The 13,793-nt window shown below is 34.5% G+C and overlaps 1 protein-coding gene across 2 annotated transcripts; it reads left to right on the forward strand.

Moving 5' to 3' along the window:
- Positions 1 to 4,212: 4,212 nt before the first annotated feature.
- Positions 4,213 to 6,425, forward strand: LOC104095742 (uncharacterized). Of its 2 annotated transcripts, XM_070179763.1 has the most exons (3): positions 4,335 to 4,472; positions 4,856 to 4,900; positions 5,361 to 6,425. In XM_070179763.1, the coding sequence occupies exon 3, from the start codon at positions 5,484 to 5,486 to the stop codon at positions 6,066 to 6,068; it is 585 nt and encodes a 194-aa protein (XP_070035864.1). In that variant the 5' UTR covers positions 4,335 to 4,472; positions 4,856 to 4,900; positions 5,361 to 5,483; the 3' UTR covers positions 6,069 to 6,425. The 2 variants fall into 2 exon arrangements, with proteins under 2 accessions (XP_009600228.1, XP_070035864.1); XM_009601933.4 differs by lacking the exon at positions 4,856 to 4,900 and having other exon boundaries at positions 4,213 to 4,472.
- The last annotated feature ends 7,368 nt before the right edge of the window (positions 6,426 to 13,793 follow it).

A 13,793-nucleotide genomic window follows, 5' to 3' on the forward strand; every position in this document is an offset into this window, starting at 1 on the left:
CAACCAAAGATTCTAAGATGGGAAATATTTGGCTCCTGACCAAAAGCCAATTGCAATAGGGAGACTAAATAAAAATAATTTAGTAAAACATGAACAAGAAATAGAGATAGAGAGAAGGAAGAGATTTTCTTCTTTAATTGTGTGTATTTTTCTATCTATTACAAGGCTTTTATATAGGCATAAAAAATGAAGAAAAATATATCATTAAATATATCATTAAGCATTTGAGATGAAGATCGTGGAGGAAGAGTAAACATCCACCATAATTCCGGAGGAAGAGTAGACATTTACCATAATTTGATTTTTCTTATAACAAAAAAATATTATTAAAATTATCCAAAGAAAGGTGAATTGATAGTGTGAGAAGTATTTGTTTGATAACAAGAGGTGTAATTATGTTTCATCAAAAGTAGCTAGGATTGGTAGATTATTATTATTCATCTTCTTTGCTTCTATTAGAGTTGAAAATTTTGAAAATTATAGAAGGTTGACAACTTTTATATTATGAAGTTAAAATTACAATGGGCTAAGTAGGGCAGAGGGTGTCAAGCTGATTCTGAAATTTTGCCTGAGAAGAACATTGGGAGAATGATAATATCAAGATAACTTAACATTTTGACAACTTTTTCTTTCACTTAAGTTGAATGGAGATATTATTTGAACCAAATCCTGAATTTTTTGTTTGTTAAAATGTTCTCTTCAACAAATTAGCTTCCTTTGTTCATAGGCAGAGTTACAACCATATATGGTAAGAATGACACTGCCTTGAAAAAAGGTATGCCTATTACCAATAAAACTTATAATGATCTATCGTAGTTTTGTTAAATTCTTAAATTATTCAATCTCTTTCACAACCTGGAGTCTTCTAACAATTATGAAAGCCAAATAGGAGCTTCTACAAACAACTCCAGGAAAGCTATGAAAAATTTAACAATTTTCACAGCAATCTGTTTTCAGTGACTAATGTACCTACAGACATTATTTTTGTGGTTAGTGCTTGATTTCTCAGGTAGTTAGATATTATTTCTAGACTGAACAACATGATTTAAAAAGATAGGTTGGCAGTAATATTATCATATTAATTAGTATATTATGTTATATGGGTTCTGAAACTTGATTTTTTTTTCATAATTCTGCAGATGTCAATACTTTTATCCAGATTGTAAAGAAGAAGAACAATCGCATAATGGAGGATGAATCACCTTTTGTAATGACTACGTAGAATCTTTCATCTTTTATTAATATGTAAATAGTACTCCGTGCATCACCTTTTTCAATATGTAAAAAGAATATGCAAATAGTACTCTCATGTATGTTAATATTGTGCAACTTTTTAATGATGCCTCAATACTTTATAGATTTACTAAAAGTGACATTGTAAAAATGTTTTACATTATCAATGCACCTCTCTTTGGATACTAGATGGATCCAATACTGTAAAGCTTGGAATAACTTATATTAATCAATTAATAATGTACAATTTGTTGACACTGTGGGTGTGTTTGGTACGAAGGAAAATATTTTTCATGAAAAATATTTTCTATTGTTTGTTTAGACAGTAGAAAATAAATTTTTATGCTACTTTTCTTTCTCTCTCCCCTCCCCCCCCCCCCCAATCCCCATATTTCCTATGCTACTCTCCTCACAAACCCCAAATACCCAACGTTTTGAGGACTCTATTTTCTTTAAAAGTTTAATTATTCTTTTAAAAATTCACACAAAACCAAAGTGACTAATGTGTTGTTTTACTTTTTTAACGCAAAAATAACATTGAAATTTGTGCTACATAATAACTAAAAAAAAAATTATTTTTTTGGTTGAAAAAGAAAGTACTCTTTCTACAACATGAAAAAATACTCATTTTGTTAAAATGAGAGAAAATACTTTTTCTACATTATAAAAAGAAAATACTCATTTTGTTGAAATGAAAGAAAATACTTTTTAATACATCATTTTGTTGAAATGAAAGAAAATAATATTTCTACATCATGCAAAAAAAATACTCATTTTGTTGAAATGAAAGAAAATACTTTTTTTACATCATAAAAAGAAAGTACTTTTTTTGTTGAAATGAAAGAAAATACATTTTCTACATCATGAAAAGGAAATATAGGCTATCGAAAATGTTATGTGTCAGTGTGCTAATAAAAAAGTTTTTAAAAAAACTTTATCTACCACTTCGAACCATTTAAATAAAACAAATTTCAAACCTTAATATTTGTGTGGGTTTTTAGATGTCGTATAATTAGAAATTGGCCATAAATTCAGAATTTATGATGATTATCATGTAGCAAACGGCTTCCATGCGTCCAACTGAACGATAGATATTAGGGCAAAGATCATTTTTAACTCGGGGTTAAAACTATTTATATTCGGTAGTCGCAAAAATATATAAAATTTGTATATTTTTCATATATAATATACATCTAGAGTGGATATATAATATTATTTCCCTTAGATATAAAAATAGCAACTTTTAGCCCTTGCTATTAGAATTTAATCAATATTCAAAAAGCTATTAACATTTAATAGGCTCAAAAAGTGATAACCATTTAGAAAATTGGCTAAATGCTAATAGCCTTTAAAATATAGGAAAAGGTCTAAAATTGCACATTTACTATACTATATTGTTTACTTCTGCCACTCGTTATACTATTCGTTCAATTTAGTCCTTACCGTTAATAAACTTTTAAAAATTGCCCCTAACCTTAACGGATCTAAATTTTGGCAGCTGACCCACTCCATTTTTTCCATGTCAGCTACCAAGTCACACGACCCCACCACAACGACTATCCACCGTGGCACCCAACCCCTCAATCAAATGCCACATAAGCGTCCATGTCACTGTTTTAATATTCACTTATTTACTCAATAAAAAAAATTAAAACATATCCCCCCAACCCCACGCCCCTCGGGCTCCTACTTTTCTTCTTCCATGAGTTCTTCATCTTTGCTTCAAATTTTTCAATCCAAACTAGGTCAAGTTTTTCATCAAACTGACTCAAGTTGCAACCATGACTTCTCAACATTTCTCAACAAATTCCAGCTAACACTTTGCTTAAACTTCAGTAAATTAGAATACCCATTTTATGTTCTCAAGCATTCTTACAAATCCTTCAATGGTGATTTTTTTCCAAATCTATAAACATCGGTGTTATTCTTTCCGTTTCAAGTTCTAATTTTTATTTTTTCCACTCAATTTCATTAGGAAACAAGCAAGAATTTCAGATTCTTGAGTTTTTTTTCAACTTCAAATTTCGGCAACCCAAAAAATGGAGTACAAATTTGTTCTTCACTTACATCCACGAAATTAATGCTTGATTCATGATTTTAAGCTCCAAACAACAACACACAACTGATTTCCTCCATATATAATCAACAAATCGAATTGTGAATTTTAATTTTTCGATACCCAAAGAACACACTATAGTGGGTTTCGAGGTTCTCACCATTGTTAATTTACTTGAATGACACGACAGAGATAATGAATCAGATGCATCTATTCCTTGTAACCTAAATGATGAGCTCGCCAATGCTTCATCGACCATCGTTGCCAAAATAAGTCGAGCTCCTGGTTTCTTCCTCTTTCGGGCTCTCTGGGAGATGTTCCCCATGAATTTCTCATGAAGTTTGGCATGAAAATCCAATTATGAGATTTAAGAATTTGTGGTGTTTTGAAGATTAAAAACTAAGTGAAAATCACCTTTTGAGCTCAAACAAAATAGCCATTGCTTTTGAAGAGTTCGGTGGTTAAATTTGTCAGGAAAACCATTGTTGATATATTGAAGGTCTTGAATTGTGATACCTCTTAGAACATTAATGTTTCAACATTGGTGATTTATTAATGGAGAATAATAGATTTAAGTGGATGATTAAATTTAAGTGGGTATAGTTATTTATAATTAAACTAGTGACATGGACTCTTGTGTGGCATTTTAATTGAGAGGTCGGGTGTCACTTCGTCAATTGAGGATGTAAAGGAGTTTGTGGGATTTTACTTTGGTGGGGTCGTGTGACTTGCCAGCTGACATGGAAAAAATGGAGTGGGTCAGCTGCCACAGTGTAAATCCGTTAGGGTTAGGGGCAATTTTTAAAAGTTTATTAACGATTAGGGCTAGATTGGACGAATAGTATAATCAGTGGCAGAAGTAAACAATATAGTAAATAATATAGTATAGTAATGGGACAATTTTAGACCCTTTCCCTTTAAATGTTGGCCACACTCTAATAGCAAGGTTAAAAGTGGCTATTTTCCGATTTCTTCCGTTGTTCATTTGATGATATTATCGAACTTTCAGCCCAAATTTCGGACCCAAATTCTTATTTTCCACTAGCCCTAAATTCAAATAGTCGCCGTCTTCTTGGGCCAGTCGACGACGCACCTCCGCCGGCAGTGAACTTTGCTCTCAGCTCTCTCTCTCTCCCCCAATCACTCACGGCGGCGATCTCTTTCTCCGGAGAATTTTTGAGTCGTAAGTCCCCTCATCATCTCTCTCCTGAAATGCGACCTTTTGAATTGGATCTCCGTGCTACTTGAAAAGCCTCAAGCTTTAGCATTTTTTAGTTCTTTGTGAATACTTACTAAGTTAGAGACTTAGAGTAATGTCCAGGTCCTTGAACCTTGTTGTGGAGTAAGCATAACAGATTAATTGGTTGGGCACACGTATTGACGTAAGAAAGAAGCTTTACGATTGCTTCTTTTTAGAAATGTAAATCAAAATAAAGAGCAATGGATTTAGATAATTCATATACCCGACCCGTATTGAGGTGAAGGTGATTTTGTTTTTCTTAGGATTGTATCGAAAAATGACAGCTTTGAAAGAAGATTTTTTTTTTTTTTTTTTTTTTTTTGTAGAATGGTTTGAAAGAAGAATATTAGCTATCTGCCTTTGATATTCAGGTATTAATTTATAGCTTTCTTGCCAAGGACTTTGTGTTTTGCATGTCTATAGATACTAAGAGGAGATTGTCTCTTTAGTTTCGGTCTTGTACATTCTTTGTCATAATAGTGGTTATCTCTACATGTTTCATAGATCGTTTTCTAGTAAGTTAAAATGTTATGTAATTTTATTATTGAAGATGTCAATTGGCCTGTTATCCATCTTTGGTGTGTCTAGAATATACTAACGTTTGTGTTAATCTAAATTGTGTCACCTACTTCATTACTACTTATAAACGTTAGGAAGTTTTGTTAACGGCATTAGTTTCTGGGAAATTAAGGTGTCTGTTTGTATTGATAGCTGATATTATATGGGCATTGGCAAAAACTATTGTCATAACCTTCTCTTAGTTTACCGAGATCATGAACTATATTTTTCATTTCTATTAGACTAGCTGACTGTCTATTTTTTCTTTTCAAGGTAAGAGTGTAACACACAAACTTAACCAAGTGGTTGAAGTCCAAATTGGCACAACACGCATATGAAATTGTGATCAAGCTAGCATCATCTGCATATCATTGCTTGCAGAGTGACTTCTTAAGCATGAAGCTCATTGCACGGTTAAGACGGATCCATGCTTGTACATCTCTTCGTGAAATTATTGGGCCTCTCCAATCTCGTTCATTTCAACCTGATTTTGTTCCTAGAGATCCCAACGCCAAGCCCAAAAGATACAAATATCCTGCTTCCTATGATCCTTATGGCCCTAGGGCCCCACCATCAGACAAGATAATTCAGCTTGCTGAACGTATTGCTGCTTTAGCCCCAGAAGAGCGTAGACAAATTGGCCCTACACTCAGGGAGATACTAAGGCATCCTAATTTGAAACAAATTTCAGTAGAAGGCATGGATTTGGGTGCAATGGGAGGAGCAGGTGGTGGACCGGCAAAGGCTGAGGAGAAGAAGGCTGAGAAAACAGCATTTGATGTCAAGTTGGAGAAATTTGATGCAGCTGCAAAAATCAAGGTGATCAAAGAGGTTCGATCCTTCACGAGTCTTGGTTTGAAGGAAGCCAAGGACCTGGTTGAAAAAGTGCCTGCTATACTTAAGCAAGGAGTAACAAAAGAGGAGGCTAATGAAATAATAGAAAAGATCAAAGCTGCTGGAGGAGTTGCAGTTATGGAGTAGTAACCTCTACTGGATTTAGCAGGTTTCCTTGTCCGGCCATCTTTTGTTAATGTAAGGGAACATGCCAATTACCATAGTTTATCTGTGTTAGAATTTCTTGCTTGGATTATGAATTGAAAAATTACCTTTGTTGGGCTAGGGCAGAGTAGGAGCTTCTATGTTTGCATTGAAGCTATTAATAAATATTTTGGAGTCAATTGCGAGTTTACGAGGTTGATGAAAGCAGCGACCCAGGGTAGTTGGTCCTCTGTGAAGTTTGCTTGCTTTTGTAGCTTTAAACCTATGACGCCATATAGGGGTGGTGATCATTAACTTATAATCTGATATTCCGCTAATTTTCAGATAATTTTTCTCTTATACATGTCTGATAACGTTACCTCTTTTTTGGAACCACCACAATGAAGTTGTTTCATTCGCATTTTATGGTAATTCCTCGTACCCTTTTAAGTTCCACCAGTAAGTTCCGAATTTTTTTGCTGTTGTAACCTTTATTTTCTGGTTTCTTTGGGTTTTTTCCCCCCTCTGATCGATTTGTTGATGTGAATGAGATGTAGTATGTAGAATTTATACACTTTGTGTAATGCATTCCGACTTTAGCATTGTATGAGCGAAACCTGCACTGTCTCTCGTGAGAAATTCATGATCAATCAGTTAAACTTTTACTTGAAATTATTTAAATAGATAGTATCTTTGTCTTACCACAGAGTTGGCATAAAAGGATGTCTTCACTGTTTTACTTTCTTTGTATCTGTTTATATTACATTCAGATTGCCTACACAGTCCTAGTGAATAAAAAAGAACTAGGTGCAGTTCTAGCCAAAATAGCGTTGTTTTTGTTTCGGCATGATTAGGAATAGGAAATTTTGTCTAAATAGGAACAGGAGACCTAATTAATTTGATTTTCTAAACCAACTTGAATTTTTATTTGATTCTGCCTAATTATGAATAGGAATGTATTATCCAACTTAGAATAGTGGTCAAACTTAATTTTTTTAATAGTAAAGAAAATCAATATTTCATCAATCCGGAACACGATGTGTAAGTAGCGGCCAAGCGGCTCTGTCCTTTTCAAAGAGATTATCCCTCTCTCTCCATGCTTCTTAAGCCATAAAAAAGAAATCATTCTCGGGGTACACTATTCTGCGTACACTATTCTCCACAGACAATATTTCACAGAATTTGTTGTTGTTGTTGTTTGCCTAATGCTCACATACATCCAGAGAAGTGCAGAGGTACTAGTACTTGCTATTAAGTAAAAATTACTATTTGAAAATTCTCCACCTTACCACCATGCGAACAAATGAATTTGGGTGAGCAGGAATTTGTCATTTAAAAATAACGTGAAAAAGTTCACCAGTTACTGGCAAAATATATTAAGAATTCCGTATACTTTTGTTGTTACAATAATAAGTAATTTCAGTCTTCTGATATCAGTTCCTAATTAGTACTATCTTGGTTGCACCTGCATCAACTAGCACTTGGTCTTATCAAAGTGTAGTCTTCAGCTTTCTTGTAATGGATTGTTTCAGTTACAAACTGAAATTTATTGGTTTTATTTATCATCTCCATTTTCTTTTCATCACAAGAAGAATACTAGCTTCTATATGTAACACGAGTGGCATGTGGGTCGGTCCGGGCTCTAAACGGATCAAGTGGGCCGGTCTGTGGGCCGCGGCCGGTCCTTAAATAAACGGGCTTAGCGATCCCGGGCTAAACGATCTTTTTTAGAAACTGGCCCGGGAGCGGGCCCACAAACTCATGGTCCCGGGCTAAACGGGCCAAGCTCGTGGGCTAAGTGGGCCCAACGGCTAAAAAATGCTTTTTTAAAAAAAAATTAAATAGAAATTAGAGACAAAATTTATTATAGAATTGTGACCTAAATTTTTTAATTCAAATTTAAAGACAAAAATATTGTAAAGAGATATTCAAAGCAATGCCTTGTAATTTTATTATAGTATTAAAAAAATATGGCAATATCTTTCTTAGTATTCCTCCCCCCTATGGAATGAGCACAACAATGTGCTAATATCACCATTGAGAAGAAAAAGAAACTAATCAAGATGTGCCAAAATATAAGTTACATAATATAGGTGTAAGACGGATATGGGTTTTGGTTCGGGGAGCTGGGGGCACGGGAGGAGGAATAGCAGTACCACTAGATTCGCCACTCTTGGATTTTTCCTTTTTCTTATTTTTACCAAAAATATTTTTTTAAGGAAAACGTCTTAATTAATCAAGTAATAGCAAATAATAAAACAAACAAAAACTATAATATTAAGACTTAAGAGTGGGAACGAGTTTACCAAATTGACGAACAACTTGTTGAAAATTGATTATCGTTGAAGACTTTAAGACTTCAATTCACCAACTTCACAGTTTTTTCACAAATTATAACAACCTCAATATTTTTTTACTATTTTTTGGAATAAAGTAAGCAATAGTAGCAAGTATAGAAGAAAATTAGAGAGAGATTGTGATAGATTGATATTGATTTTGTAAGAAAAATGAAAGAATGAGGGGGTATTTATAGTTGAAAATAGGAAAAATGTGTAATTATAAAAAGTTTGGGGTTTAAACAAAGTTGGGGGGTTAAATGGCTATTTTCTAAATATCCAACGGCTATTTTTTAAAGCCCAACGGTTATTTTTTTAAATAGCCAAACAGCTATTTTTTAAAAAAAAATTACCGTTGGGCCCGTTTGGTCCGCCAAGGGACCGGTCCGGTCCAGGTCCCGGTTCTAACGGTTCAAAGGCAAGAACTGGCCCACGAGACCGGCCCAAGCCCACCTCTAGCGGTCCTACCGGTTCTGGCCCACTAGGCCTGCGGTCCCGGGCCAGTCCCGGGCCCGGACTGGCCCACTTGCCACCCTTAATATATAAGGTGATATTTCAAGAATAACTAAGGGCAGAGACATCATCTTTCGAAGGAAATTGCGACAACTGAGAGTTAGAAATAGTGGTTGGCTTGTTATACCAGCTGAACAATCTGCCACAGAACTCCTCAAACAGTCTGATTTGGAACGAATAAGCTAATAATGGGTAATGCCGAGCACAGTAAAGGCAACACTATACAAATGAGCTTTTAGAAGAAGGAAGAGAAGACGCAGGCAGGGCGCACGTGGGATGTCACCGCTAACTCTTATGTGGGTAATATGGAACAGAGGAATAGGAGAACATTTGAAAGGGTCGAGAAATTATTTCGTACATGTGACAATATCCTAGTGTGTCTAGTCTCCTTTTCGTGCACTTTTTTTTATGTATGGTTGGGTAACTTTGGTACAGATAGCGGTGTACAAAGAAAATCGATAAACCGTATCAAACCGATAATTCGAGTCAAACCGGAAAAAAAATCCGATGTGATTTGGTTTGATTTGGTTTGGTATTGAAAAATAAAATCCGACCATAATTGGTTTGATTTAATTTTAACTCAAAAAAGTCAAACCGAAACCAAACCAACCCGATAGTACATTTATATAATTTTAAAACATATTTTATACATATAAATATTTATTGTAATGTAATTTATAAATACTTCTTAAACTTTTTCACATTTTATGTTTTAACGTATTATTTCAAGTTTAGACTAAACATTCTTGAATGGTAAATTAAATTTTATAACCCATAAATATAGTAACTCAAACAAAGTTCAAATCAATACTAATGCTAACAAAAGAAATCCAATTCAATACTAAGAATGATGATAGTGTTGGATAATTATTTTAGTTTTACATTGGTTTATAATGAAAATGCATAACTTAGTTTATCTTTTTCTTTAGTGCTTAGTTATGTAATTAGTATTAGTACTTATTAGCTATACTTATTTTAGCATGACCTATATAGTATTTTTAGATTATATTAATTTTTATTATGGCTTATTAATTAGCAATATTTGTTTTATGTAATTTTATTATTTTATCTTTGTTATTGAATATTTTAGTAATGCTATGATTTATATCATATTATTGTGTTAGTTTCTTGGAGAACATATTATATAGTTGTATTTTACTAGGACTTAAAAAATATTTGGAGCACAAGTTACATATTTTATGCTATGAAGACATTACTGAAAAAACCCCGAAAAATCAGAGAAAAACCGAGATTGAAAAACCCGACTTTGTTGGTTTGGTTTGAAATTTAAAAATCCGACACCATTGGTTTAATTTGATAATTGAAAAATCCGAATCAACCCGACATATGTACACCCCTAGGTACAAAAATATATTTTGGTCTAGTAGCATGTTTGGCCAAGCTGGAAAAATCTGCTTATTTTGAAAAGTAGTTTTTTCAAAAGTGTTTTTCGAAAAGGTACTTTTAGAGAGAAGCAGTTTGTGTTTGGCTAATTAATCTGAAAATCACTTTTGAGCAATAATTTGTGTTTGGCCAAACTTTTCAAAAAGTGCTTTTAAATATCAAATTACGAATAAGGACATGAAGAGATTTATTTAATAGTTAATATTATATAAATAAATAAATAAATTCAAATATTTATTATTAATTGATTTTTTTTTATTCAAGTAAATCATGAAAATAAAATTAAAAAGTACTTTAACTTTTTCAAGATGATTTAAATATATCAAAAAATTATTTAACAATAATAAAAGCATTCATCTCAAAAGTCACCATATATTAGAAAGTTATCTTAAAAATAAAAAAAAAATATTTATACATTAGGAGAGTTCACTAATATAATCTCTAATTCTAAGTATTACGTTTAACATAAGTAAGGTTATTTTGATATATACCATATTTTACTAAGGGTATTTTTGGTAAGAAAAAAAGTCAAAACTGCTTCTGCTCCTGCGTATAAGGAGAAGCTACTTTTTTCTGCTTCTCTAAAATTGATTCTGCTTCTTCCTAGAAGCACTTTTTTTCCCCCTAAAAATGCTTGGCCAAACACCTCAAACTGAAAAAAAGTGATTTTTGAGGGGGGGGGGGGGAGATTTTTTTGGGGTGAGGAGAAGCTTGGCCAAACATACTATAGGTCTCTTTAGTTTTTGATATAACTTTTGTATATAGCGATTCTCTGTAGGACATTGAGGTTAAGCATCTTCCTACTTCGCTCGTCCAGATAAGAGAAGGACGTAGTAGAGGGAGAAAGGAAGAGTGAAGTATTGTGAGTGACACTTGCTAGGAACTTTTGCGCTATTAAAGTCTCATCCGGAGACTGCGATATATAAGTCGCATTTGGCAACTGCAATTTATAAGTCGCATTTGTTTATCAATTGCAATTTATATGTCATATTTACCAATTCTTTATAAGTGGCATTTGCCAATAGCGATTATAAGTCGCAATAAATTACATTTAGATATTCATTTTACGTTATGTTATCTACACTCGGAATAAAGTGCACTAAAAATCAATTGAATTTTCTTCAAACAAGTTGGAACTCTTCTTCTTTTTTTGCTTATTGCGTCCGGCTTGGTCAATTTTTGAGTTTGGTCAGTATGCTTCGGTCAGAAAAGAGCTATTTTAATAGTGCGAAGAAAAATAATTTAATATACAGTGTAAATTAAACACAAATAGTAATTATTTGGCCAAAACAAAACTATAATTAAGCTAAATATATAATGTTGTGCCCTTAAAGGCAGAACTATTGGTGAAGGTGCGCATGCGTTTAATAGCTTGACGCCTACACTAAAGCGCCAATTAGGCAAGGCGAAGTGCACAACCTGAACTTCACCGAGCTTCGGGGCTTAAGCATGCTTTAAGTGGAACCCTTATCCTATATTTTTTTTGGTTAATTCGATAGGCGAAGTGCACAACCTGAACTTCACCGAGCTTCGGGGCTTAAGCATGCTTTAAGTGGAACCCTTATCCTATATTTTTTTTTGGTTAATTCGATACTTATATATATAAACATTTACAATGTCCCCCTATTACAAAATTTACAAACATTGGTTTCCTATAAGGGAAGGATGAGGTCCCTTGCTGATTGTCATCAATGTCTACCAATGTCACCCTATTACAAACATTGATTTTCCTTTCAAAGCCAGTTCCTAAGATGTCTGCCTACACTCTTTCATTTGCAAACACCGAAGGAACTGCCAAAAATTGGGTCTTGTCAAAAACTTCCTTCTTAGCTCCTTCCTTTGCGAGGAGGTCCACCACTTGATTATGCTCCATGTAGTTATGGCCTATGACTGGGTTCCCCAACTGCTCCATCAGATACCTGCATTCAGAAATTATGGGGTTGTGAGTTAAGTTGCCATTCTTTTAACATTTCCAATACCGTTTCAGAGTTAGTGTCAATCACAATAGGTGACAAGCCTTAATATAGGCCTATTTTTAGCCCCAAATATCCCCAACCATAGGGTTTGGAGTTCTTCCCTAAGACTATCAGTGTTTGGGAGCCCCCTCATAAAGCCTAAGACCAGTCTCCCCTACTGTTTCTGAAAATGCTCCATATACCCCCTTTCTCTGTGTTAAGGCATGCAACCCCATCAATGTTCAACTTATAATAGCCTTTATCTGGTGGTTGCCACTTTAAGTATAAGGTGGTTGTTACTCTAACAAACCTTGATGTGTCTGCTATATGGTGGTATTCAACAACCTTTGCAATTGTTTGGTGTATATTAATGTAATTTTTCCTCTTTTCAAAGATATTAGAGTTCCTAGTGAGCCAGATGGCCCAGAGGCAGAAGGGCAGTAGTTGTTTCAATTTTATGCAAGCATTGTAATCCACATTTTGTAGCATATGCCATGTGTCTTCCCAATTTGGCATAGAGAAGGGATTTACACTAAGGTTAGGCTTTTGGGTGCAGTTGTGCAGCAATTGCTGCCAGAATTCTTTGATATTGGGACATTCAAGAAGATGTAGTTTATGTCTTCTATTGTGTAATCACAGAAGTAGCAGTTAGGGTTAATTCTCAAGCCAATGTGATGTAAGTGATTCCATGTAGGCAACCTATTTTGCTGCATGAGCCATATGAAGAACTTGATCTTATTTGGAGTCTTTAGCTTCCAAATCCAGCTGAAGTGGTTTTCATTAGAACTGTCATTGTGCATTAACGTATCAAGAAAGGAATAGACTGATTTGGTACTAAATATGCCATTGGGATTAAGGTTCCAGATTAGCTTATCCTCAACAGAGGTGGAGGTGGGAATGAAGGTATTTTGTATTATCAATGTGATGTCATGGGGGATTGGGTAGTGAATGTAGCTGAAATCCCAAACCCCATTGGAGAACCCTTCATTAATCCTGGTGTTCATGTCACTGTGGTGCCACGGACCATTAAGGATTTTATCCAGAGTTTGCATCTTGGGAAGCCACGAGTCAATAAGGAATCTAACCCCATCCCCTTTGTGAACCGCCCATCTAGAGCAACTTGTGCAAATTTTCCAGCCCTCTTGAACATTCTTCCAGGTTCTAGTCTTAGCCTTAACCCTGTTCCCTCCTCCACTGCAGTGCTTTTCCATGAGTACCCTAGCCCAGATGGAGGTAGTATTATTGTAGAGTTTCCAAGCAAGACTGGTGTAGCATGTTTTGTTCTTTGTGGGACTGCTGGAGACCCATCCCTCCCCTGTTATTTGGTTTGGTGACAATGGCCCACTTAACATAGGAGTTGTACCCCAAATAATTTTTTTTTGAATTTTGTCAATTTGGTTGGTAATTTAAGAGGGTAACTGGATGTATTGCATTACATGGTTTGGGATGCTACTAAGGTATGACTTGGCCAGAGTGGCCCTACCATCCATGTTCAGGAACTTGGTTTTCCACCCGGTCAT

This window comes from Nicotiana tomentosiformis, chromosome 7 (genome assembly GCF_000390325.3).
Source record: "Nicotiana tomentosiformis chromosome 7, ASM39032v3, whole genome shotgun sequence".
In the NCBI taxonomy this organism is placed as follows: Eukaryota; Viridiplantae; Streptophyta; class Magnoliopsida; order Solanales; family Solanaceae; genus Nicotiana; species Nicotiana tomentosiformis.

Coding starts and splice junctions, on each gene's coding strand:
- LOC104095742 (XM_009601933.4), top strand. CDS start 5,484: ATGAAGCTCATTGCACGGTTAAGACGGATCCATGCTTGTACATCTCTT.